This window comes from Heptranchias perlo, chromosome 3 (assembly GCF_035084215.1).
Source record: "Heptranchias perlo isolate sHepPer1 chromosome 3, sHepPer1.hap1, whole genome shotgun sequence".
NCBI lineage: Eukaryota > Metazoa > Chordata > Chondrichthyes > Hexanchiformes > Hexanchidae > Heptranchias > Heptranchias perlo.
Window position 1 is genome coordinate 68511278 of NC_090327.1, and position 27525 is coordinate 68538802.

The 27525-nt window shown below is 41.5% G+C and overlaps 2 protein-coding genes across 3 annotated transcripts in view; one reads left to right on the top strand and one right to left on the bottom strand.

The window, feature by feature from the left end:
• Positions 1-17788, top strand: part of LOC137315362 (syntenin-1-like) — a 43832-nt gene extending 26044 nt beyond the window's left edge. The window contains exons 7-9 of one of the 2 annotated variants that reach the window (XM_067980104.1): positions 2828-2999; positions 3925-4016; positions 17149-17788. In XM_067980104.1, coding sequence (XP_067836205.1) covers positions 2828-2999; positions 3925-4016; positions 17149-17203 — 319 coding nt within the window. In that variant the 3' untranslated portion in view covers positions 17204-17788. Of the gene's footprint in view, positions 1-2827; positions 3000-3924; positions 4021-17148 lie in introns of those variants that run through there. The other variant, XM_067980105.1, reaches the window with a different exon arrangement.
• A 4408-nt stretch (positions 17789-22196) lies between these two features.
• The window catches only part of nsmaf (neutral sphingomyelinase (N-SMase) activation associated factor), a 100694-nt gene continuing 95365 nt past the window's right edge, over positions 22197-27525 (bottom strand). Inside the window, exon 31 of the mRNA XM_067980109.1 lies at positions 22197-24605. Within this exon, the coding sequence (XP_067836210.1) occupies positions 24511-24605 (95 nt within the window). The 3' untranslated portion in view covers positions 22197-24510. The remainder of the gene's footprint in view (positions 24606-27525) is intronic.

Genomic DNA, 27525 nt, shown 5'->3' on the forward strand with positions numbered 1-27525 from the left:
TGGGTATTCTGTGGCGAGCGACCCACCTCCTGACTCCCCAAAGCCTTTCCGCCATCTACAAGGCACAAGTCAGGAGTGTGATGGAATACTTTCCACTTGCCTGGATGAGTGCAGCTCCAACAACACTCCAGAAGCTCGACACCATCCAGGACAAAACACCCCGCTTGATTGGCACCCCATCCACCACCCTAAGCATTCACTCCCTCCACCACCGGCGCACTGTGGCTGCAGTGTGTACCATCCACAGGGTGCACTGCAGCAACTCACCAAGGCTTCTTCCACAGCACCTCCCAAACCCGCATCTACTGCCTAGAAGGACATGGGCAGTAGGCACATGGGAACAACGCCACCTGCACATTCCCCTCCAAGTTACACACCATTCCGACTTGGAAATATATCGCCGTTCCTTCGTCGTCGCTAGGTTAAAATCCTGGAACTCCCTACCTAACGGCACTGAGAGAACCTTCACCACGCGGACTGCAGTGGTTCAAGAAGGCGGCTCACCACCACCTTCTCAAGGGCAATTTAGTTTTCCAGTATCTTGGTTAGGCCATTTTAGGGAAGCAACGAACCAGTGTGGTCCCCAGCTGGCTGGAGAATGCTCTGTGAAGACTGAATTGGAGGGGACTAAAATAAAATGAGATGGATATCCCCACGTAAAGTATAGGGACTTGGCTAATATTGAGACATTCTATTCTCAGTTTAGATGTGTATATTGACATTTTTGGTAATCTAATACAGATGAGGTAGTGATGGTGCGTCTAACTGTTACTCAGGGTAAGAAATGGCCATCAGGCCCTTGCAGATTCACCTAATTTTTCTTACTTGACTCTTCCTCTTTTTTCCCCCACCCACCCACCCTACTGGGAGAGGCAAAAAAGAGACCGATAGCCAATAGAGGAACTGCTGCTAAAAATTCTTTTCTAACCCCTCAGGCAATCAGGCAAGACCCAAATATGCATTCCAAAACTCTGCTGCATGCACCAGTCCTGTTCAGCTATCATCCCTGTTCTCCTTGACCTACAGTGGCTCCCAGTCTCTCAACACCTCCAATTTAAAATTCTCATCTTAGTGTTTAAATCCCTTCAAGGCCTCGCCCCTCCCTACCACTGTAACCTCCTCCAGCCCTAACCCCCCTGCCCCCCTCCGAACACTCTGTTCCTCTGACTGACTTTTTGTGCATCCCCACCATTAGTAGCCTTGCCTTCAGCTGCTTAAACCCCATGCTCTAACATTCCCTGCTTAAGCCCCTCCATCTCCACACGGCCCTCCTTAAAACCCACCTCTTTGACCAAGCTTTTGGTAACTCCTTCTAATATGTCCTTCTTTGGTTTGGTATCCGTTTATTTCTTCTTATACTTCCGTGAAGCATCTTGGAACATCTCTTTCATGTTAAAGGTAGTATATAAATGCATGTTTGTGTTTTTTTTAAATTGCCTTTTTGGATTAAAATATTGCCAAAGAAAAAGGGTTACTCCACATTCTGATGTCTATTATGAGCATTCATTTCTCTTGGATTTATATTTGTTGTGTTTTTATAGTTGTTTGAAATAAAGGTAAATTGGGCTAAAGTGGTTTAATATACCATCCTTTTGCCTTTTAGTGCTATTCAAATGCAGTTTAGAAAGGCTTGATTCATCAGCCAAACAGGATGAAGTGAATTGTTCAGTAACTCTCTACAGTGTCTACAGCAGAACTACACATCACTGGCAAAAGGACCAAAGGCGACATGAGGAAAAACATTTTTACGTAGCAAATAGTTATGATCTGGAATGCTGCCTGAAAGGGTGGTGGAAGCAGATTCAATCGTGGCTTTCAAAAAGGAGTTGGATAAATACTTGAAGGGAAAAAATTTGCAGGGTTGCAGGGGAATAGGACTAACTGGATTGCTCTTACAAAAAGCTGGCATGGGCTCGATGGGCCAAATGGCCTCCTTCTGTGCTGTAACCATTCTATGGTTCTACTTAGTAATTTATGTTCAGAGAAGCTACATAAGGATAGCTGCTGTGGGCAATGGAAATGCAAACTAACTTTACCTGGGTTTAAAGAATATTGGAGCAATTTTCTCCAAAGAAATTGCTGAGAAGCATAAAAGCTTTATTAAAAAAAATCCTAGGGAACATAATTTATGAAGACCCTTTTGAGAATCCAATATGAAGAGTCATGGCTTGTAGTGCACTAGACCATCAAAGTTGAAATGAGGAGTTAAGGGTGACAGTAAGCTTGGTTTTAACAGTCTTAAATATTGAACTAGGAAGATGAGTTCCACAGTTTTGAAGCCCTGGGAAGGAATGAGTTTAAAGTGGAAAATAGGAGAACGGACAGATGTGTTTGTATTTATATCGCACCTTATTGCCACCTGGGGACATCTTAAAAGTGCTTTACAGTCAAAGGTTACTTTTGAAGTGCAACCACTGTTGTGCATACAGATGTGGCAGTCAATTTGTGCTCAGCAAGATCACAAACAGCAAATGAATGTCTGTTTTTCGTGGTGTTGGTTTCAGGTTCGATGTTAGCCAGGACACTGGGAGAACTTTCCACTTTTCGAATAGTGCCATGGGATTTTTTTTATATCCGCGTGAGACGGTAGATGGGACCTCTGATTTAACATTTAATCCAAAAGTAGGAAATCTCAATTTCAGCATCACGGGAATGTAGGGAGGAGCAAGAACATGTACAATAGTATATTTGAAACTTTGAAAGAACGAGAGAGGAAAGTTAAATGTTGACTTGGGAGTTGTAGCAGCAATGATCTTTCATACTGGAGTTAGTTGATTAGTTTATTGGTGTGTATAAGTTGTCTCATAGGATTTTTTTTTTTGCACAGGCCTTTTGAACGCACCATCACTATGCACAAAGACAGCACAGGACATGTTGGTTTCATTTTCAAAAATGGAAAAATCACCTCAATTGTAAAAGACAGCTCAGCAGCCAGAAATGGACTCCTAACAGAACATAATATCTGTGAGGTTAATGGGCAGAATGTCATTGGACTGAAGGTGAGAAATGGTGATATTTTAATTGTTGCAAATTAGGCGACCTTGCAGGAAATGCACTCAGGAGCTTTTTTTAGAAAATTGTGTTGCAAGATAAACGTCTTTAGTTGTGTGTGTGTGTGTATATATCTATATCATTAATCTCTTTTTAATTGTTCACATCGTTCACCTGACGAAGGAGGAAGCCTCCGAAAGCTTGTGAATTTAAAATAAAATTGCTGGACTATAACTTGGTGTTGTAAAATTGTTTACAATTCTTTTTAATTGGGTTTAACTCCTACAATACATCTACAATTTGGTTGTGCTTAAACAAGATTCAAGACCCACTGAAATTAAATTGTGTGGCACAGTGGTTTGCTTGAATGATGAATTTTTGCACTTTACATCTTAATGATTGGAAAATTATTTTAACGTTTCAATTACCAAATAATTTTTTTCCCCTATTTCGGCAATTTTTCTGGCAGTTAAGTCCAAGAGCTTTTAAAATTTCTAGCAGCGTATTACGTCTAAAAATATCCCTGCAATGATTTCCAAAGAATTTTTCCCACTTTCCCTAATGCACAAATAATCTGGTTTTCTACAGATGCCACTCTTGATGGGCTATTGGGTTGACTGTTCCTTTTGATTCTTACTCCCTGTGGGACAGTCAGTGGCATTCACTAAATAGAACGTGCTGTGTGGTAAATTATGGGTGCAAATCTATCCTAGCACTGTAGATGCGTTAAAGCAACTGACCCCCACAGTCGGTTATCATCTCTCTTCAAACTACAACTGGGTGTACAGGGGGAAAAAAAACTGCAAATGCTGGAAATACAAAGGGCCATTGGTCCTTTTTCAGCATTTTCTGTTTTTATTTGAAGTATATGAGAGAGTTTAATTGAAGTAATTTATGAAGTTGCTAAATTTTTTTTTCTTGATCTCTAAATAGGATACACAAATTGCTGACATTCTGGCAACAGCAGAGAATGTAATAACCATTACCATTATGCCTGCCTACATTCATGAACATATGATGAAAAGGTAAATGTTGATTAAAGCATGTTTAGAGGAGCTTTTTGTCCATAGTATGAATGCTGAAAATGGAACCTCCTAAAAATCAGTTATAGCGTACTTCTGGATGAACACTTTTTAGCACAAGGACAAAGCACACCACTACTGCAGGGCAACTAGGAATGGGCAATGAATGTGGCCTTGCCAGAGTCACCTACATCCCAAGAACAAATTTTTAAAAAAAATAACAGATCAAAATGTAAATGTGAAATTCTATGAATACAATTTTGTCTGTTCAAAAACAATTACATTTTATTTTTTTTTTGTCTTGGCAATGCTTTTAATGTTGTGCTGCAATTACTATATATTGTACTATAAATAAATTTCACTTCTAAAAGCTGCAGCCTTTGCCCTTAAACAAGATTACATACATTTTTTTATTTGAGAGTATAGTTTCTTTAACCATTGGGCACTTCTGCAGATTTAACCCCATGATATGATTTGATTTTTTTTTAGTCTGTATAACCTTTTTAAATTCAGTTTGACACCACCTAACCAGTATTCCATGCTCTTATAAAGATGTGATCCACACACAAAACTGCTTGCATCTTAACAACTGGAATGTGCCCTTTGTCTTTTATACAATGGATGGTTTGGCTGGAACGTGGCACATGGCAAAGCAAGATGCTTGATCTCTCTCAATTGGTTTGTGGGCAAGTGCATCACTTGTAGTACTGAGACGCACAGTCCAAGCAGCTACTGGTTTCGTGCTGTTAGTTTGCTAATAGCGAGTCGAATAACTAGGGCTTTAAATTAAAAAGGTGGGTGGGGGGAAGGGAGGGGTCAAGTGAAGGGAAATTTAGAAATCTAAAGAGAAAAGACAAGGCAATAGAGCAGTTTAGCGATTTGGGTAAAGATAAACAGTGTGTGACAGGAAGGGACAGAGAGTTTAACGGAAGTAGTGCATCAACAAGTAAGGTCAAAGCAGAGAATAATGGTTAAAAAGTTAAAATTAAAGGCTCTTTATTTGAATGCATGATAGACAAATTAGTGGCACAAATAGAGATAAAAGGGTTTGATCTAATAGCCATTAGAGACATGGTTGCAAGATGACCAATGTTGGGAACTAAATATTTCAGGGTATTTGATATTTTGAAAAGACAGGCAGAATGGAAAAGGGGCAGGGGGTAGCCCTGATAATAAAGGATGACATAAGGACAGTAATGAGAGGATCTTGGCTTGGAAGATCAAGAAGTAGAATCAGTATGGGTGGAGATAAGAAATAACATGGGGCAGAAAACACTGGTGGGAGTAGTTTATAGACCCTCTAACTGTAGCTATACCATTGGACAAAGTATTAATCAAGAAATAGGAGCTTGTAACTAAGGTAATGCAATAATCGTGGGGGAATTTAATCTTTATATAGACTGGGCAAATCAAATTGGCAAAGGTACACTGGAGGATGAGTTCATGGAATGCATTTGAGACAGTTTTCTAGAACAATACATTGTGAAACCAACCAGGAAACAGACTATTTTAGATCTGTATTGTGTAATGAGACAGGGTTAATTAGTAATCTCATAGTAAAAGATCCTCTGAGGAAGAGTGACCATAATATGATAGAATTTCACATTGAGTTTGAGAGTGATGTACTTAAGTCTGAAACTAGAGTCTTAAACTTAAATAAAGCCAATTACATAGATATGAGGGGCGAGTTGGCTAAGGTAGTTGGGGAAATTAGATTAAAAGATATGCCAGTAGATAAGCAATGGCAGACATTTAAAGAAATATTTCAAAATTCTCAACGAATATACATTCCATTGAGAAGTAAAAACTCCACGGGAAAAGTGATCCATCTGTGGCTAACTAAAGAAGTTAAGGATGTTACCGAGAAGAGTAGTAAGAGGATTGGGAGAGTTTAAGAAACATGCAAAAGATGACCAAAAAATTGATTAAAAAGGGAGAAAATAGAATGAGTAAACTAGAAAGAAATATAAAAACAATTGTAAGAGCTTCTACAAGTATGCAAAATGGAAGAGAGTAGCAAAAGTAAACATTGGTCCCTTAGAGGCTGAGACAGGAGAAATTATAATGGGGAATAAGGGAATAGTAGAGACGTTAAACAAATATTTTGTATCTGTCTTCACAGTAGAAGATACAAAAAGTATACCAAAATAGTGGGGAACCAAGGAGCTAATGACAATGAGGAACTTACTGTAATTAATAACAGTAGAGGAAAAAGTACTAGAGAAACTAATGGGGAAAAAAACCTCTTGACCTCATGGCCTACATCCTAGGGTTCTAAAAGAGGTGGCTGCAGAGATAGTGGATGCATTGGTTGTGATCTTCAAAAATTACTTAGATTCTAGAATGGTCCCAGCGAATTGGATGGTAGCAAATGTAACCCCGCTATTCAAGAGAGAGAGAAAACAGGGGTCCACAGGCCAGTTAGCCTGACATCAGCTGTCAGGAAAATGCTGGAATCCATTATTAAGGAAGTGGTAACAGGGCATTTAAATCATAATATGATTAGGCAAAGTCAACATGGTTTTAACAAATTTCTTAGTTTTTTTTGAGGATGTAACTAGTAGGGTGGATAAAGGGGCACCAGTGGATGTAGTTTGGATTTCCAAAAGGCATTCAATAAAGAGCCACATAAAAAGTTGTTATGCAAGATAAGGGCTCGTGGGGTTGGGGGTAATATATTAACATGGATAGAGGATTGGTTAACACAATTAGAAAAGAGAGTAGGGATAAACAAGTCATTTTCAGGTTGGCGAGCTGTAACTAGTGGGGTGCCGCAAGGATCAGTGCTTGGGTCTCAGCTATTTACAATCTATGTTAATGACCTAGATGGAGGGAATGAGTGTAATGTATCCAAGTTTGTTGACGATACAAAGCTAGGTGGGAAAGTAAGCTGTGAGGAGGCCACAGTCTGCAAAGGGATCTGGACAGGTTAAGTGAGTGGGCAAGTAGGTGGCAGTAACATTTGTGCCAGGCAATTACCACCTCCCCTTGACTTTCAACGGCATTACCATCACCAAATCCCCCACCATCAACATCCTGGGGGTCACCATTGACCAGAAACTTAACTGGACCAGCCACATAAATACTGTGGCTACAAGAGCAGGTCAGAAGCTGGGTATTCTGCAGTGAGTGACTCACCTCCTGACTCCCCAAAGCCTTTCCATCAAAGCGCAAGTCAGGAGTGTGATGGAATACTCTTCACTTGCCTGGATGAGTGCAGCTCCAACAACACTTACGAAGCTCGACACCATCCAGGACAAAGCAGCCCGCTTGATTGGCACCTCATTCACCACCCTAAACGTTCACTCCCTTCGCCACCAGTGCACCATGGCTAGAGTGTGTACCATCCACAGGATGCACTGCAGCAACTCGCCAATGCTTCTTTGATAGCACCTCCCAAACCCGCTACCTCTACCACCTAGAAGGACAAGGACAAGGGCAGCAGGCATATGGGAACAACACCACCTGCACGTTCCCCTCCAAGTCGCACACCATCCTGACTTGGAAATATATCGCCGTTCCTTCATCGTCGCTGGGTCAAAATCCTGGAACTCCCTTCCTAACAGCACTGGGAGAACCTTCACCATACGGACTGCAGCGGTTCAAGAAGGCGGCTGACCACCACCTTCTCAAGGGCAGTTAGGGATGGGCAATAAATGCTGGCCTTGCCAGCGACACCCACATCCCATGAACGAATTTTTTTTAAAATGGAGTATAATGTGGGGAATTGTGAAGTTATTCACTTTGGTAGGAAGAATAGAAAAACAGAATATTCTTTAAATGGTGAGAAACTATTAAATGTTGATATTCAGAGAGATTTGGGTGTCCTCATACAAGACACACAGTTAGCATGCAGGTACAGCAAGCAATTAGGAAGGCAAATGGCATGTTGGCCTTTATTACGAGGGGGTTGGAGTATAAGAGTAAGGAAGTCTTGCTACAACTGTACAGGGCTTTTTTGGGACCACACCTGGTGTACTGTGCACAGTTTTGGTTTCCTTATCTAAGGAAGGATATACTTGCCTTAGAGGCGCTGCAACGAAGATTCACTAGATTAATTCCTAGGATGAGAGGGCTGTCCTATGGGAGAGATTGAGTAGAATGGGCCTATACTCTCCGGAGTTTAGAAGAATGAGAGGTGATCTCATTGAAACATATAGGATTCTGAGGGGGCTTGACAGGGTAGAGGCCGAGAGGTTGTTTCCCCTGGTTTGAGAGTCTAGAACTAGGGGGCCATAGTCTCAGGATAAGGGGTCAGCCATTTAAGAGTGAGATGAGGAGGAATATCTTCATTCAGAGGGTTGTGAATCTTTGGACTTCTCTACCTCAAAGGGCTGTGGATGCTGAGTCGTTGAGTATATTCAAAGCTGAGGTATAGATTTTTGGACTCTAGGGGAATCAAGGGATATGGGGATCGGGTGGGAAAGTGGAGTTGAGATTGAAGATCAGCCATGATCTTATTGAATGGTGGAGCAGGCTGGAGGGGTTGTATGGCCTACTCCTGCTCCTATTTCTTATGTTCTTGGGCAGCTGAGATGGAAGTGTGGATATAAGCTGCCCCCAGGAAAGGGAGGAGAAAAATAGGCCAGACTTCTGCTCCTGATTGTTAGCCACTGAACCCTGTTGGAATTGTACTTTTGAAGGTGATTGTTCTCCTCTCTGGTCCCCACAATTGAATAGTCTATTATTGAAAAGTAAAAAGGAAAATTCCAAAATGCTGGCAATCTGAAAAATAGAAGCTAGAAATAAACAGCAGGTCAGTCATCTCTAAAAAGAAAAGACAGGTTATGATGTTTCAGGTGTACCCTTCATCAGAACTATAGTCTACTACTATTGCCAAGACTTGCACTCGAAGAATGACCACTTCAGTGAAGTACTGTAGGGTTCCTGCCACTTGTAGAACTCTCTCCCCTGAATGACTTCTTAATGCTAGAAAATAAGACCATAAGAGATAGGAGCAGCATTAGGCCATTCAGCCCCTCGACCCCCTCAATGAGATCATGGCTGATCTGATTTTTACCTCAACTCTACTTTCCTGCCCTTTCCCCATATCCTTTGACTCCCTTGCTGATCAAAAATTTGTCTAACTCAGCCTTGAATGTATTCAATGACTCAGCCTCCACAGTTTTTTGGGGTAAAGAATTCCAAGATTCACGACTCTCTGGGAGAAGAAATTCCTCCTCATTTCCGTCTTAAACGGGCGACCCCTTATTCTGAGACTATGCCCTCTAGTTTTAGATTTCCCCCATGAGGGGTAACATCCTCTCAGCATCTACCCTATCAAGTCCCCTCAGAATCTTGAATGTTTTAGTAAGATCTCCTCTCATTCTTCTAAACTCCAATGAGTATAGACCTAACTTGTTCAACCTTTCCTCATAAGACAACCCTTCCATACCCCGAATCAACCTAGTGAACCTTCTCTGAATTGCCTCCAATGCAAGTATGTCCTTCCTTAAATAAGGGCACCAGAACTATACGCAGTACTCTGAGGTGTGGTCTCACCAACACCCTGTACAGTTGTAGCATGACTTCCCTGCTTTTATACTCCATCCCCCTAGAAATAAAGGCCAATATTCCGTTTGCCTTCCGGATTACCTGCTGTACCTGTATGTTGACTGTATTTCATGTACAAGGACACCCAGATCCCCTTGCACTGCAGCATTTTGTAGTATTTCTCCATTCAAATAATATTTTGCTTTTCTATTTTCCTCCCAAAGTGGATAGAATCATAGAATCATAGAAGTTACAACATGGAAACAGGCCCTTCGGCCCAACGTGTCCATGTCGCCCAGTTTATACCACTAAGCTAGTCCCAATTTCCTGCACTTGGCCCATATCCCTCTATACCCATCTTACCCATGTAACTGTCCAAATGCTTTTTAAAAGACAAAATTGTACCCGCCTCTACTACTGCCTCTGGCAGCTCGTTCCAGACACTCACCACCCTTTGAGTGAAAAAATTGCCCCTCTGGACCCTTTTGTATCTCTCCCCTCTCACCTTAAATCTATGCCCCCTCGTTATAGACTCCCCTACCTTTGGGACAAGATTTTGACTATCTACCTTATCTATGCCCCTCATTATTTTATAGACTTCTATAAGATCACCCCTTAACCTCCTACTCTCCAGGGAAAAAAGTCCCAGTCTGTCTAACCTCTCCCTATAAGTCAAACCATCAAGTCCTGGTAGCATCCTAGTAAATCTTTTCTGCACTCTTTCTAGTTTAATAATATCCTTTCTATAATAGGGTGACCAGAACTGTACACAGTATTCCAAGTGTGGCCTCACCAATGCCCTGTACAACTTCAACAAGACATCCCAACTCCTGCATTCAATGTTCTGACCAATGAAACCAAGCATGCCGAATGCCTTCTTCACCACCCTATCCACCTGTGACTCCACTTTCAAGGAGCTATGAACCTGTACTCCTAGATCTCTTTGTTCTATAACTCTCCCCAACGCCCTACCATTAACGGAGTAGGTCCTGGCCCGATTCGATCTCCCAAAATGCATCACCTCACATTTATCTAAATTAAACTCCATCTGCCATTCATCGGCCCACTGGCCCAATTTATCAAGATCCCGTTGCAATCCTAGATAACCTTCTTCACTGTCCACAATGCCACCAATCTTGGTGTCATCTACAAACTTACTAACCATGCCTCCTAAATTCTCATCCAAATCATTAATATAAATAACAAATAACAGCAGACCCAGCACCGATCCCTGAGGCACACCGCTGGACACAGGCATCCAGTTTGAAAAACAACCCTCTACAACCACCCTCTGTCTTCTGTCGTCAAGCCAATTTTGTATCCAATTGGCTACCTCACCTTGGATCCCATGAGATTTAACCTTATGTAACAACCTACCATGCGGTACCTTGTCAAAGGCTTTGCTGAAGTCCATGTAGACCACGTCTACTGCACAACCCTCATCTATCTTCTTGGTTACCCCTTCAAAAAACTCAATCAAATTCGTGAGACATGATTTTCCTCTCACAAAACCATGCTGACTGTTCCTAATTAGTCCCTGCCTCTCCAAATGCCTGTAGATCCTGTCCCTCAGAATACCCTCTCACAACTTACCCACTACAGATGTCAGGCTCACCGGTCTGTAGTTCCCAGGCTTTTCCCTGCTGCCCTTCTTAAATAAAGGCACAACATTTGCTACCCTCCAATCTTCAGGCACCTCACCTGTAGCGGTGGATGATTCAAATATCTCTTCTAGGGGACCCGCAATTTCCTCCCTAACCTCCCATAACATCCTGGGATACATTTCATCAGGTCCCGGCGATTTATCTACCTTGATGCGCGTTAAGACTTCCAGCACCTCCCTCTCTGTAATATGTACACTCCTCAAGACATCACTATTTATTTCCCCAAGTTCCCTAACATCCATGCCTTTCTCAACTGTAAATACCGATGTGAAATATTCATTCAGGATCTCACCCATCTCTTGTGGTTCCGCACATAGATGACCTTGTTGATCCTTAAGAGGCCCTACTCTCTCCCTAGTTACTCTTTTGCCCTTTATGTATTTGTAGAAGCTCTTTGGATTCTCCTTTGCCTGATCTGCCAAAGCAATCTCATGTCCCCTTTTTGCCCTCCTGATTTCTCTCTTAACTCTACTCCAGCAATCTCTATACTCTTCAATGGATCCACTTGATCCCAGCTGCCTATGCATGTCATATGCCTCCTTCTTTTTGACTAGGGCCTCAATCTCCCGAGTCATCCAAGGTTCCCTACTTCTACCAGCCTTGCCCTTCGCTTTATAAGGAATGTGCTTACCCTGAACCCTGGTTAACACACTTTTGAAAGCCTCCCACTTACCAGACATCCCTTTGCCTGCCAACAGACTCTCCCAATCAACTTCTGAAAGTTCCTGTCTAATACCATCAAAATTGGCCTTTCCCCAATTTAGAATTTTAACTTTTGGGCCAGACCTATCCTTCTCCATAGCTATCTTAAAACTAATGGAATTATGATCACTGGTCCCAAAGTGATCCCTCACTAACACTTCTGTCACCTGCCCTTCCTTATTTCCCAAGAGGAGGTCAAGTTTTGCCCCCTCTCTAGTCGGGCCATCCACATACTGAATGAGAAATTCCTCCTGAATACACTCAACAAATTTCTCTCCATCCAAGCCCCTAATGCTATGGCTGTCCCAGTCAATGTTGGGAAAGTTAAAGTCCCCTACTATTACCACCCTATTTTTCTTGCAGCTGTCTGTAATCTCCTTACATATTTGCTCCTCAATTTCCCGTTGACTATTTGGGGGTCTGTAGTACAATCCTATCAAAGTGATCTCTCCCTTCTTATTTTTCAGTTCTACCCATATAGACTCAGTGGGCGAACCCTCGGATATGTCCCCTCTCACTACTGCCGTGATGTTCTCCCTAATCAAGAACGCAACTCCCCCTCCTCTCTTACCCCCTGCTCTATCTTTCCTATAGCATCTGTACCCTGGAACATTGAGCTGCCAGTCCTGCCCCTCCCTTAGCCATGTTTCAGTAATAGCTATAACATCCCAGTCCCATGTACCCATCCATGCCCTGAGTTCATCTGCCTTGCCCATCAGACTTCTTGCATTGAAATAAATGCAGTTTAATCTAGACTTCCCTTGGTCTTTGCCCTGCTTTCTCAGACCATCTGTCCGATCATGTTCTGTACACTCTCCCTTACTGCCTTTTGTTTCTGTCACCACTTTATTTCCCACTGACTTCCTGCATCGGTTCCCATCCCCCTGCCATATTTGTTTAAACCCTCCCCAACAGCACTAGCAAACACTCCCCCTAGGACATTGGTTCCAGTCCTGCCCAGATGCAGACCGTCCAATTTGTACTGGTCCCACCTCCCCCAGAACCGGTTCCAATGTCCCAGGAATTTGAATCCCTCCCTCTTGCACCATCTCAAGCCACGTATTCATCCTAGCTATCCTGTCATTCCTACTCTGACTAGCCCGTGGCACTGGTAGCAATCCTGAGATTACTACCGTTGAGGTCCTACTCTTTAGTTTAACTCCTAACTCCCTAAATTCAGCTTGTAGGACCTCATCCTGTTTTTTACCTATATCGTTGGTGCCTATATGCACCACGACAACTGGCTGTTCACCCTCCCCCTCCAGAATGTCCTGCAGCCGCTCCGAGATATCCTTGACCCTTGCACCAGGGAGGCAACATACCATCCTGGAGTCTCTGTTGCGTCCGCAGAAACGCCTGTCTATTCCCCTTACAATCGAGTCCCCTATCACTATAGCTCTGCCACTCTTTTTCCTGCCCTCCTGTGCAGCAGAGCCAGCCACGGTGCCATGAACCTGGCCACTGCCACCTTCCCCTGGTGAGCCATCTCCCCCAACAGTATCCACAACTGTATACCTGTTTTGGAGGGAGATGACCGCAGGGGACCCCTGCACTGCCTTCCTACTCTTCCTCTGTCTGTTGGTCACCCATTCACTATCTCCCTCAGTAATTTTTATCTGCGGTGTGACCAACTCACTGAACGTGCTATCCATGACTTTCTCAGCATCGCGGATGCTCCAAAGTGAGTCCATCCGCAGCTCCAGAGCTGTCAAGCGGTCAAATAATAGCTGCAGCTGGACACATTTTCCCACATTATATTCCATTTGCCAAATTTTTACCCATTCGCTTAACCTGTCAATATCCCTTTGCAGACACCGTGTCCTCATTGCAACTTGCTTTTCCACCTATCTTCGTATCATCAGCAAATTTGGCCACAAGACACTCTGTTCCTTCATCCAAGTCATTGATATATATTGTAAATAGTTGAGGCCCCAGCACTGAGCCCTGCGGCACCCCACTAGTTACAGATTGCCATTTTGAAAATGACCCTTTTATCCCGGCTCTTTGTTTTCTGTTAGTTAGCTAATCCTCTATCCATGCCAGTATATTACCCCTATTACCATAAGCTTTTATCTTGTGCAGTCATCTTTTATGTGGCACTTTATCGAATGCCTTTTGGAAATCCAAATATACTGCATCCATTGATTCCCCTTTATCCACCCTACCCATTACTTCCTCAAAGAACTCTCATAAATTTGTCAGACACGATTTCCCCTTCATAAAACCATGTTGACTCTCCTTGATTGTATTATGAGTCTCCAAATGTCCTGCTACTGCTTCCTTAATAATGGATTCTAGCATTTTCCCAATGACAGATGTTAGCCTTACTGGTCTATAGTTACCTGCTTTCTGTCACACTCCTTTCTTGAATAGGCCTATTACGTTTGTGGTTTTCCAATCCGCTGGGACCTTTCCAGAATCTAGTGAATTCTGGAAGATTACAATCAATGCATCCACTATCTCTGTAGCCACTTCCTTTAAGACCCTTGTATGCAAGCCATCAGGTCCAGGGGACTTGTCAGTCTTTAGACCTATTAGTTTACCTAGTATGTTTTCTCTAGTGATAATTGTTTTTAGTTCCTCCCTCCCCTTTGCCCCTTGATTTTCTACTATTATTGGTATATTATTAGTGTCTTCTACTGTGAAGACAGATACAAAATATCTGTTCAATTCCTCTGCCATTTCCTTGTTTTCCATTATTATTTCCCCAGTCTCATCCTCTAAGGGTCCAATGCTTACTTTAGCTACCCTCTTCCTTTTTATATACTTGTAGAAGCTTTTACTGTCAGTTTTTATATTTCTTGCTAGTTTACTCTCTCAATTTATTTTCTCCCTCTTTATTATTCTTTTAGTCATCTTTTGCTGGTTTTTAAAGTTTTCTTAATCTTCAGGCTTACCTGTAATCTTTGCCATGTTGTATGCTTTTTCTTTTAACCTTATGCCATCCTTTTACTTCCTTAGTTAGCCATGGTTGGTTCACCCTTTTTGTGGAGTCCTTCCTCCTCACAGGGATATATTTTTATTGTGAGTCATAAAATATCTTTTTAAATGTTTGCCACCGTTTATCCGCCATCATTGCATCTAATCTGTTTACCCAGTCCACTTTAGCCAATTCCACCCTCATTCCTTTATAATTGCCCTTATTGAAGTTTAATACAGTAGTTTCAGACCCAAGATCCTCGCTCTCAAACTGGATGTGAAATTCTATCATGTTATGATCACTGCTTCCCAAGAGATCCTTTACTTTGAGATCATTCATTAATCCTGTTTCGTTACCCATTACCAGATCCAAAATGGCCTGTTCCCTCACGTATTAGTCTAAGAAACAGTCCCTGATACACTCTATGAACTCCTCCTCAGGGCTATTTTTGCCAATTTGATTTGACCAATCTATGTGAAAGTTAAAATCGCCCATGATTATTGCATTACCTTTTTTACAAGCCCCTCCCTTATTTCCTGATTAATATTTTGCCCTACAATGTAGCTACTGTCAGGGGGCCTATGTACTACTCCTACCAGTGATTTCTTTCCCTTGCTATTTCTTACCTCCACCCAAATTGATTTGACATCTTGATCTTCTGAGCCAAGATAATTTCTCACTATTATACCAATTTCATCCTTTATTAACAGAGCTACCCCACCACCTTTACCTTTTTTCCTATCCTTCCGAATTGTTAAATAACCCAGAATATTTAGCTCCCAAACTTGATCACCTTGCAACCATGTCTCTGTAATGGCCACGAGATCATACCCATTTGTTTCTATTTGTGCCGTCAATTCATCTATCTTATTAAGAATACTGCGCGCATTCAGATAAAGAACCTCTAATTTTGTCTTTTTACCATTCTTTCCTACCCCGGCCCCATTTGCTAGTGCACTCTTATGTTTGTACGCTCTGTCCCTCCCTGACACACTCTGTTTATCATTACCCCCTTCACTTTCCTGTACTACTTCCTTGTCTTTTCTCTATCAATTTAAACTTCGCCCCACCTGAGCACGCCCCCCCCCCCATTTAGTTTAAAGCCGCCTTCACCGTACTAGTTATTCGGTTTGCCAGAACACTGGTCCCAGCATGGTTCAGGTGAAGCCCGTCCCAATGGAACAGCTCCCTCTTTCCCCAGTACTGGTGCCAGTGCCCCATGAATCAAAACCCACTTCTCCCACACCAACCTTTGAACCACACATTCATCTCTCTGATCTGATTTACCCTGTGCCAAAGAGTAATAAGATGAGAAAATTGAAGTAGGAAGAAGTGTGATTTAATTTTAAAGTGTAAAATTATTAGTTGGGATGTCCCTAGAGGTAGACTTGACAAGTGTTTTTTAAATTGTTAAATTTACTCAAGTGGAAACTTAGCATTTCATATTAACACTGACCAATTGCCAAATTTTAGATGCAATTTTCTCTTAGATTAAGTATTTATTATGGATCCAGTATAAAAGTATAACAGATACTCAGTTAGCTTGAATGGAGGTTCACTTACAAAGACTAGTGATTTTGGAAGCTGGAATCTAAAGGTTTTAACCACCTTAAATGTTAATACTCTGCTGTTGTACAAGAACAGATACAACAAAACCACTGTTGTATTTGTCCTTGTACCTGATTCTAAAGCAATGTAGAAGCTGGTACAGTCTGTTGGTTTCACTGAACTACCACAATCTTGGAATTTATTGTTAATCATGTAACAGGTAGAATTTGACTTTCTCTGGCCTACTGAGTACAGATGATCTGAAGTTAAATCATTTTTTAACGTTTTGCTTGCCAAAAAAAAATACATGCAATGGGTAACTGGGTAATGACATGGAAGCTGATCAAAATCACTAGAACAGTGGTGGGGTTCTGATGGAATGCAAATTACACAGAACCTGATAGCAAATGGTAGTGGGGTGACAGTTATGGAAAAACCTGTGGGAGCAGTCAATCGTATGATATGGTCCAGATATAAGGGTTTCCCGCTTTAGATGTGGACTACAAAGTACAATGTTAAACTACTGAACATGTACAGGTTGTACTCCTCTATCTGGTTTGTACAACAAATAGTGCATAAAACTGTACATAAATATCTAAATTGATTATACTTTAATGCAAGTTGTAATTTTTTGAATTTAGAATGTAGCTCTAACCATTTGGGAATACTAATATGACGAGATTTATAGCTGGCAGTCTAAGCCAAATGGCATTCATGGCTATTCAGCTTCTGTTTGTCATTGTAAACAAAGCAAGTTAATTTTATGTTTAATTTTAAAGAATTTTTTTCCTTTCTGTCTATTTTGTAGGATGGCTTCAAGCATCGTTAAGTCCCTTATGGATCACGGTATTCCTGAGGTGTAAAGTCTCCTGACATAAATGGAGTGATTTATGGTGACTCAACGCATTAGGCTTTTAACTTAGTCTAGTTAAAACAACAGCTTGGACAGTACCTGGCTTACACATCAAAGCAGCTTTAAGTGTAACATGGCTATTAACTGTTGCTGCCTGACTACATACTTACTGTTAAAATAATAATATACAGTTTGAGCTGTTTTATTTACTCAGTGCCATTTGCTTACAAAGAAATGGTGCATTAGCATTCTGTTCCTGATCATTCCTTTTAAACCCTTCATTGTTCAATATCCTTTGATTATTTACACAAGGTGTGGAGTTGTGATTTGACAGTATTCAGAGCTGTTAACTCCAGTAAAATTGTGAATCTTGATTTCCATACTCTAGCTAATCAATAGCTGTGTATCTTCTTGGCTGGGATGTCATGTAGTTTTTTCTCAATTATTTTTGGTTCTGATTATATTAGGACATTTATTCTGTGTAGCCTGCTAGTAAATTTCAAAACTTATCATTGTCCTTAAACACTGCAAAAATGTTGTAAGACATCTGAATGCAGTTAATTTGATTACGTACAAATAAAGAATCTTGACCATTTATTGTTTGTTTTTCATTTATTAAGTTTTAAAAGCATTTTTTGCTTCATTTCCACTTCCTGGCATCACTCACCATTTTCTTCCATCACACTGTGAGGTAAAATGTTATCACAAAATTTGAGGATATAAAATTGGGATGATGAGTACTTGCTGCCATTATGACCCTGCTCCTTTTTTTGGGGGGGTTCTTTTTAGCATGTGGCAGTGTTGTAATATAACAGAATAAAACCCTTGCTCAACGAATATATATTGGCAAGCATCCTTAATCACTGTTAAAAATACATTTCTTCATGGTGTTATTTAATGTGGAATGCAGTGTCCCAGAAGGCCAGAGTGGATGAACCAATTGTTTAAAATTTAGGTAGATACTTGCTTATCAAGTATTAGTATTTAAGGGATACAGAGGAAGGATGTGGAAAAGAAAAAGAAAGGCTTGGATTTAGATCTCTACCTCAGACGTCCCAAAGCACTTTACAGCCAATGAATTACTTTTGAGGTGTAGTCACTGTTGTAACGTAGGAAACACGACGGGTAATTTGCTCAGACCAACTTGCCGTTGGTTCTTTTACATCCAAGTGAGGGCAGATGTTTAACATTTTATTTAACATCTCATCCGAAAGACAGCACCTCTGACAGTGCAACACTCCCTCAGTACTGCACTGAAGTGCCAGTTTAGATTGTGCTCAAGTCTCTAGACTAGGACTTGTACCCACAACTATCTGACCATCAGTGGGTCATCTTTCTTGACTCGGCCAGAATTCACAGGAGTTATGCTGCTATCAGCTCAGGGCAGAACCAGCTCTCTGAGGTTTCTTGTCTTTCTACTCTTGGCCTAACTTCAGGGTCAGCCTTTAGTCAAACTGACCACCATCCCTCCCTTTTGGTTTCTCTTTTTCCACCCCCCCCTTCCCCCCGGCCAAAAGAATGGAATGCAGCAGGCTAACTTGTTAATGAACCCTGATAACAATTTGCATTTATATAGCCCCTTTAACGTAGTAAATTGATCCATGGTGCTTCACAGGAGCGTCACCAAGCAAATTTTAACACCGAGCCACACAAGGTGACCAAAAGCTTGATCAAAGAGGTAGGTTTTAAGGAGCATTTTAAAGGAGGAGAGATGGAGAGGTTTAGGGAGGGAATTCCAGAGCTTGGGGCTAGGCAGCTGAATGCATGGTTGCCAATGGTGGAGTGATTAAAATTGGGGATGCACCAGGAGGCCAGAATTGGAGGAGTGCAGAGATCTTGGAGGGTTGTCAGGCTGGAGGTTACAGATAGGGTGGGACAAGGCCATGGAGGGATTTGAAAACAAGATTTTTAAAATCGAGGTAGTGCCGGACCAGGAGCCAATGTAGGTCAGCGAGCATAGGGTAATGGGTGAACGGGACTTGATGCGAGTTAGGATACAAGCAGCAGTGTTGGATGAGCTCAAGTTTATGAAAGGTGCAAGGTGGGAGGCCGGCCGGGAGAGCATTGGAAAGTAAAGTCCAAAGGTAACAAAGGCACGGATGAGAGTTTCAGCAGCAGATGAGCTGAGGCAGGGGCGGAGATGGGTGATGTTACGGAGGGGGAAGTATGGTTCCCAACCCCCTCTCTTTCGGAGGGAATCTCCCAAAATTGGCAGTTCGTCTCCCAAACACTGCTCAAGTTCCGCCCACCTCTGGATCTTCCCCCTCCTCCCCCACACCCCGGTTTCCCCCTCTTCCCTGCCCTCACGTCTGGTTGCCTGGTTCTTACGACAACTGCTTGCTCAAAACCACAAGCAAAGATACTTGACCACAAGGACCCAACCTCTAAGGTAAATGCAGGCCATTTAAGAGTGGGACGAGGAGGAATTTCTTCACTGAGGGTTGTCAATCTTTGGAATTCTTTACCCCAGAGGGCTGTGGATGCTGAGTCGTTGAATATATTCAAGACTGAGATGGATAGATTTTTGAAATCTCAGGGAATCAAGGCAGATGGGGGAACAGGCAGGAAAGTGGAGTTGAGGGCGAAGATCAGCCATGATCTGATTGAATGGCGGAGCAGGCTTGAAGTCATGTGGCCTACTCCTGCAAATGTTGCTAAGAAATAAGAGCAAATGTCTTGTCAGGATGTCATGTGATCCATCCTCCAAGAATGTCTCCAACTGGAGTTGGCAACCTGAAATAAAAACAAAATGCAGGAAATACTCAGGTCAGGCAGCATTGGTGGAGAATCTATTAATGTTTCCGGTCAAATACCTTTTGTCAGGTTCTGAGGAAAGGTCAAATCTGTTTCTCTCTCCACTGATACTGCCTGACCTGAGTACATACAGCATTTTCAGTTTTTATTTCAGATTTCCAACATTTGGCTTTTGTTTGAGTTGGCAACCCTACTGTTAAGTTCAAATAGAGTTGTCATGGTAGCAATTAAAACTATTTTTCCTTTGCTCCAGCACACTGAAGACTGTGCACTGCTCACTAAGTACGCCACAGCTCTCGTTGCCCCTAGAGCCCATGAGCTGTGAGGAAATGTATCCAAGAAATGTGCAATCCCTATGCCATGTGCCTCTGACCTCTAGCCAACTACAGATCCACATTTTTGGTCTTCCAAACAATTAACTATACCTCCTAGTTTGGTATCATCTGCAAATTTCAACACCACTGTCGGCCTAGACCCAATTCATTGATTATACACAGCAAGCAGAAGTGGCCCCAGAACCCTGTCCAACCACTCAGAAAAACTGCCTTCAACTCCTACTCACAAGGATGATATCAGAACTGGGAAGATATACCTATCAGAAAAGGCTGGGGCTCTTTTCTCTAGAAAAGAGAAGGCTGAGAGGTGACCTGATGATAGAGGTCTTTAGATAATGATAGGGCAGATGTAGAGAAAATGTTTCCACTTGTGGGGATGTCTAAAACTAGAGGTTATAAATATAAGATAGTCACTTGTAATTCCATTCGGGAATTCAGGAAAACTTCTTTACCCAAAGAGTGGTAAGAATGTGGAACACACTACCAGAAGAAGCAGTCGAGGCAAATAGCATTGAGTGCATTTAAGGGGAAGCTAGATAAGCACATGATGGGAGAAAGGAATAGAAGGATATACTGATAGGGTTACATGAAGAGGGGTCAGAGAAGGCTCGTGTGAAGCATAAATGCCAGCATAGACAAGTTGAGGCGAATAGTCTGTTTCTGTGCTGTAGACTCTACATTCTGTTTTCTCCCTTCTAACCAATTTTTAATCCAGATTACTATCCTCCACTAATGCCATACCCCTTAATCTTCCCTAGAATTGATGTGGAATCTTGTCAAAGGCTTTCTTAAAGACCATGTGCATTACATCCACAAGACTTTTGCAGCTAGTATTTAATTGGCTCTGGCACTAAACAAAAATGCAAGTTCAGGAGTGTGCTTTATAACTCACACTGTATAAGCAATGTTCAGTTAAACCTTAATTGCTATAAAGAGTAATTTATAGGCTATACTGTCAAGCATTTAAAAAGACACTTTGGGGAGACTCAACATCGTTTTGCCTGTTTTTTGGGCAAGAAATAAATACGGGGACAAATTTTGGGTTGTGATCTTGCCCGACTGCCCCTGGAAATGTATTGGCTGTCAAATTGAAAGCTGGCAACTTTTAGGTGTGCAAGGTGCCCATCTGAAAAGAGTGTTAGGTGCCTCACATATGCAAATCGTAGTCCTAACTACTCGTTGTAGGACCCTGATTGAAAGTAGTCTACAATGGGCAGAGCTTGTGCTGTGCATGCTCCACCCAGTTTCAGGTCTTGAGCATCCTAATCAGCGCTGCTTAACTGCTGGAGGTCGCTCAAAAAAAGCTAAACAACTTTTCAATAGTTAGATTTCTGTGGAGCCAGGAGTAGTTCCACAACAATATTGCATGTTGCTGTCCTCCACCTCGCTGTCTTCTCCTCCTACCCCCCCCACCCCAGGAACTACCTGCAGGGCAGCCGTTGCACTGGAGCTGGCTGGAATTAGTCAGGCCCCAACCTGGAAGCTGCATCGGCATGCCAAATGAGGCCCAAGGCTTAATTTAGATCGGGCCACAGGCCAATGGTGACCAGCGTTCAAAGCAATTGCTTTGCTGGCTTTCCCCCACCATCCCCACAACTTCCTGTTTTGGGCACAAATCCAATTTCTCAGCCTTTGTGCTCTTCTTAATCCAAGCACTGGTAACTATGCGTCTGCTGACTAGCAAAGCCTCCTGTTCCTTATACTATGAAAGCCAACTGCTTTTAATTCCTTTAGCAGGGTGAAAAGACATAATAACCACAGTACCTAATTACCATAATGCTGATTAAACCTGTGGTCATGAGTTGTTTTCAAGTTTGGGATGATTATCCGATAGGCTGATTCAGCTATATAAATTGCAGAATAGTAAATTTATTTATACTTGAGTAAAAAGAATAAACCTACAACACTGGATACTTCTTGAGGTGTATCAGAATACAGTTTATTTCCATGTGCATGGTGGTCATACAATTAGCTGTCGTCAGCTTCATCAAGTCCACAGCCTAAACTGAAGTACTTGGTTTATATATTTTTTTTAATTTAAGAAAAAATTTTAAAACTGGGAAAAATGTAGGTCATTGATGTTATAACGTGCAAAAATATAGCACAATTTTTAAATTTAACTATGCTTTCACACCAATGAGGATGTATTTTCAAATACCGCAGAACAAAATGAAATCCAAAATTACATAAATTTAATCAAAACACATTCAATATATCCTTTTAAATTATGACTGATCATTATTGAAAACAGTAAAGAAACAAGTAATATTTGGTGCTATGTAACAAACAGCTAAGCATGTCCACAACAACTTTAAAGTACAGAATAAAAACTTCCTTTTCATTCCAAGTTATGCATCTCCAAAAACACTGTAAACCCTTGAATTCTGAATGATGTAAATCAGCAGCAGTTCTTCATTTCCAGCTGAAAAACATTTGTGCAAGTTAAATATTTCCCATTTCCACATTTGTTTTAATCTCCCTTCTCTGTGATGATCTTTCTAACTGTAACTTGGAATACTATACACAAATATTTTGGTGCTCTCAAGTCAAATATGCTAGTAAGATAAAAATCGGTTTTAATGCACTCTCTCACCTTTGAGCAAGAAATACATTTGCAGAGTTTACGGTGTGTAGAAGATTCAGCCGATGTAGCTCAGCAGATGGAATGGGCCTAATATTTACCACAAATAATCTGTTAAATTATCCTTGTAATGAACAAATATGTCCTTTTCCTATGGAGAAAACATCCTTCAACTTTATTTTAATTTAAAATAAATTACTTTTATGGTAATTTGTGCCAAATGGTGCAGAGATTTAACTGACATTTCCACAAGGAATTAGACAATTGGGAGACAATGGCTATCTAAAACTATACAGGGGGATGGAAACAAATCTCCACTATAAGGGTTCTTACTACATAAGTGGGAACAGGGAGGGAGACATTCTAATATTTGTGATTAGATATCCAATTTTAGTGACAGTTTCTGCCATGCAATGCTGTTGTGCCGAACTGAATCTAAAAGATAAATGTAAACCTGCTGTCACCTTGAAATATGATCCATCAGTAGATGAACCAGAGTACATAAAAAAATCCAATCTGTACCCACGCACACCAAAATTATTCTTTATAATAACTCTAAAGATTAACTAGTATTATTTCAGTTGACAAGAAATACTTTTGATGCCACATGCAGTAAATTTTGTTTTGTGATGAAATATTCTGCGGAATGGCAGGGTTTACTTAGCTACATCGGTAACAACAGCATCCCTCTACAAAATCATTTACCCAGAGGACTTACTCACTTAAAGTCTTTATCTTCTACACTACTTGAAATACTTCATGTAACCTTTGATTTTTCTTCAGTATCACAGATGCATATGTCCTCAAGAAATTTCTTACAGCCACTAAAGGGCATCAAGGCACAATCATAATAAAAAAAACTATTAAAGACACTCAAACATATTCACATTAGCTGTGTCAGAACATTTTTTAAACTTCACAATTTATCTAAAGATAAAAGCACTTGTGTGTTCTGAAGGTACATCTGTTTTCACAGACAGGCAATTTGGTTTGGCATGAATGGGCTCCAGTCCACTGAACTGAAAATGAGTCAAACCACCACGAGTTACTAATGAAAGTAAAACCTTAGCTCAGCTCAGGTTCAGAATTCTTATGACAGATGATTCTGCTACTTCACGACTAATCTTAACTCAACTCAACTGACTAGATTCATACACATTCTTAATAGTAGATGAACTACACAAACTTATGATAAATGCATATTCCTATATCTTGTACTTGATGCAGAACACTTGACTACATAGCAACTAAAATGCAATAAATATATTTAACAGTGCAATATTTGGTCAAATCCAAGTAAAATTAATTCCATTTCACCATATTTTACAATTTTTTCCAGCACCAGAAACACACAAAAATATTTTGCTCCTGGGCTGCACAGTGATACAGCATGTTGGGAGGACCAATGCAAGATCTCGCAAACTATCAAGACAAAGGTCTAATGTTTCCATGCTGCTGAATTCTCAGCTTTGTGGGTTTATTGAGTGGAGATAAGTATTTCCACAGGGAGTAGGAGAAATAGGTTAATCTTACTGTTTTAATAAGTACTTATAGATTGTGGACAATGCAGCTTTAAAACAGTTCTTGCTTCATGTTATTTTTTTTTAAAAAAGTGCTGAAGTCTCAAAGGATTTCAGAAAAAGGCAATCAGTACTGCAGCTTCCAGAAAATAATCTGTTTATCTTCTCCTCCTGTTATGATGCTGCTGCATTGCTCATTCATCCACATACACGTGACAGCTCCTGACAAAAACAAAAGAAAACCAATGAAATCAAATGATGCTTCAAAGAAAACAAATTCCTTTGGCAATTTACAAAATCCAAACGTATCCAGCGTTATCCAGCAGTTACAATAAAATAAATCATACAGACTGAGATACGAATGGAACAGCCAAGTTTAAAAAATATAAAAAACAAATTTCATTAGATTATTTTCAGAATCATTGCACATGGTTCTCTGAGTTAAACTGATGCCTCACTATGCAATTTTACTATGCTCACACTCCAATATTACTATGGCTGTATTCTGTCTTAAGCACATGCCTTGAATGATGCTCAGCCAACTGAGATTTCTATTTGAAGCTGCAACAAAGCTGCATTTAATCAATCAGATAGTGCTTTCATTAATAAATCTGGGATACAATCCAACCCTCCAAGAATAAGGCTGATTCATTTGTACAGGATTAAACTGCGATCAAAAGAGATTATGATTTTATCCTGTACCATTGGTAACTAAATCTGGTGACAAAAAAGACCAACTCCACAAGCAATTAATGGGTGCTACAAGGTTAATGGAACACTCCAGGTTTCATATTTTGTCCAGGGACAAGGTGACACATGGAGCAAAAACAATGGTCTTGTTTTAATATGAAATTTATACAATGAGTGGATTTTACTAACTTGGGTAATATGCCATGTGTGCCACGTCTGGCTTAATCCACTCATACAGGATCGGTATAGTGTTTTATTTATGTGAGACGAGACAGCATATTGGAACTTACCCCATATCACAGCCTATTGACACTACCTGTGAAATCATATCCCAGCAAGAAAGCAACAGCTTCAGGAGAGAAATGGTGGGGAAGAAATTGGTGTAAAAAAGGATTGCAAAATAAGTCTGTTCCTCTTGACTAGAACCATTTGTGGAAGGTAACTTTATTTGTTGCTACTAGGACATTGTACAGTGTCTGAAGAGAGAGAAGTGGGGTTGGGGAGCATGAGGTGCATTTCATGGATGAGATGAGCTCTGCGAGGTCATGGGGGGAGATAAAAGAGAAACTAAAAAGAGAAGGGGTTCGGGACCAGGATCCAGGGACAATATTTGGCTTGGAAAGGCAGGAAGCCGCTGAACAGATGGTCTCTTGGTGACAAAGAAGTCCATGAGCTCCTCCCACTTCTTGTCAGAAGTGAGGGTGGAAGGGTTTAAGACGACAGTTGATAATGGACAAAAGAAGCCAGGGTTATCTTTGCTCTCCAGGATGATTCCTAGAGTAATGGGTGGTTTTGGAAGAGGAGACTGAATAAATTTTTTAAAAATTTGTTCACGGGATGTGGGCGTCGCTGGTGAGGCCGGCATTTATTGCCCATCCCTAATTGCCCTTGAGAAGGTGGTGGTGAGCCGCCTTCTTGAACCGCTGCAGTCCATGTGGTGACGATTCTCCCACAGTGCTGTTAGGAAGGGAGTTCCAGGATTTTGACCCAGCGACGATGAAGGAACGGCGATATATTTCCAAGTCGGGATGGTGTGTGACTTGGAGGGGAACATGCAGATGGTGTTGTTCCCATGTGCCTGCTGCTCTTGTCCTTCTAGGTGGTAGAGGTCGCGGGTTTGGGAGGTGCTGTCGAAGAAGCCTTGGCGAGTTGCTGCAGTGCATCCTGTAGATGATACACACTGCAGCCACTGTGCGCCTGTGGTGAAGGGAGTGAATGTTTAGGGTGGTGGATGGGATGCCAATCAAACGGGCTGCTTGATATTGTCCAGCCAGATCTGGTGATGAATGGCTAAAAGAAATGCGAGCCAGATAAACTTAAATCTGCATCCCTTGTAATTGAGGAAGTGAAAATGAGGGCCATACTGGAGAAATGACCAGGATGGGAGACAGCAAACATTTTGCTAGGGACAAGACCAGCAGAAATGGAGATGAGCAAATCAACAACTGCAGAGGTATTGTGATGAATGGAGCGCCAAGGGCTAGGCAGCTGGGAGTTTAAAAGTGCAATTGTAAGCTACTTGTGGGAGTTTTGTTTCCTCCCAAAGGGGGAGGCAAAAGGAAGTGGAGTTGGAAGAGGGTGGAGAGATATGGGTGGTGAGGGCTACAACGAAGTGATTAGAGATGGCCTTGTCAGTGATCAAGGCCATGGAAGTAAGGCGGCCACTGGAAACCTTGCCTGGTCTGGCCTATATGTGACTCCAATCCCACACCAATGTGAATGACTCTTAACTGGTCTCTGACATGGCCTAGCAAGCCATTCAGTTGTATCAAACCGCCACAAAAGAGCACCTTCACTATACGGACTGCAGCATTTTAGGAAGGTGGTCCACCACAACCTTCTCTGGGCAACAAATGCTGGCCTTGCCAGTGATGCTGACATGCCCAGAATTGTTTTTTTTTTGAAAAAAGGTGGTTGGCCCAGAAAGAAGTGAAAGAGTCACCAACGGTCACTGCTGGCCATCAAGGCAAACAGTCCATGAAAGATAGGCAATTAATTTCCTATTTCGGAGTGTATAAACACAAGTACATAAAAGTGCCTTTGTCCACTAAATGTTTATTTCACCTTAGAGTGATGGATGGCCTGCTGTCTTTGGAGTTGTCCATTTTACACTGTCCATTAAGGGATGGCTCTCAGATTTTTTTCTAGGAAAATGTTCCAGCACTTTCAATCTGTTTTCCAAACTCTGAAAAAGTAGTCCTAACAACTTCAATTGGTCTTCAGGAAGACCCAAGGTACGGAACAGGGCACTCTGCCTGGAGTTGAGAGTACCAAAACCAGTGGCTGGCACACACCTTCCAGATTGAGCCTCCAGTCAGATCAAAATTGGTACCATTCAAAAGTAACACCTTTTCCCTGAAGGACCTCACAGCAGATATTCTCACCTACATAATTTTCTCAGCATCTAATGGCAGAGAATGTATTGTTAAGAGTTGGAAGACTGCTGGATCAT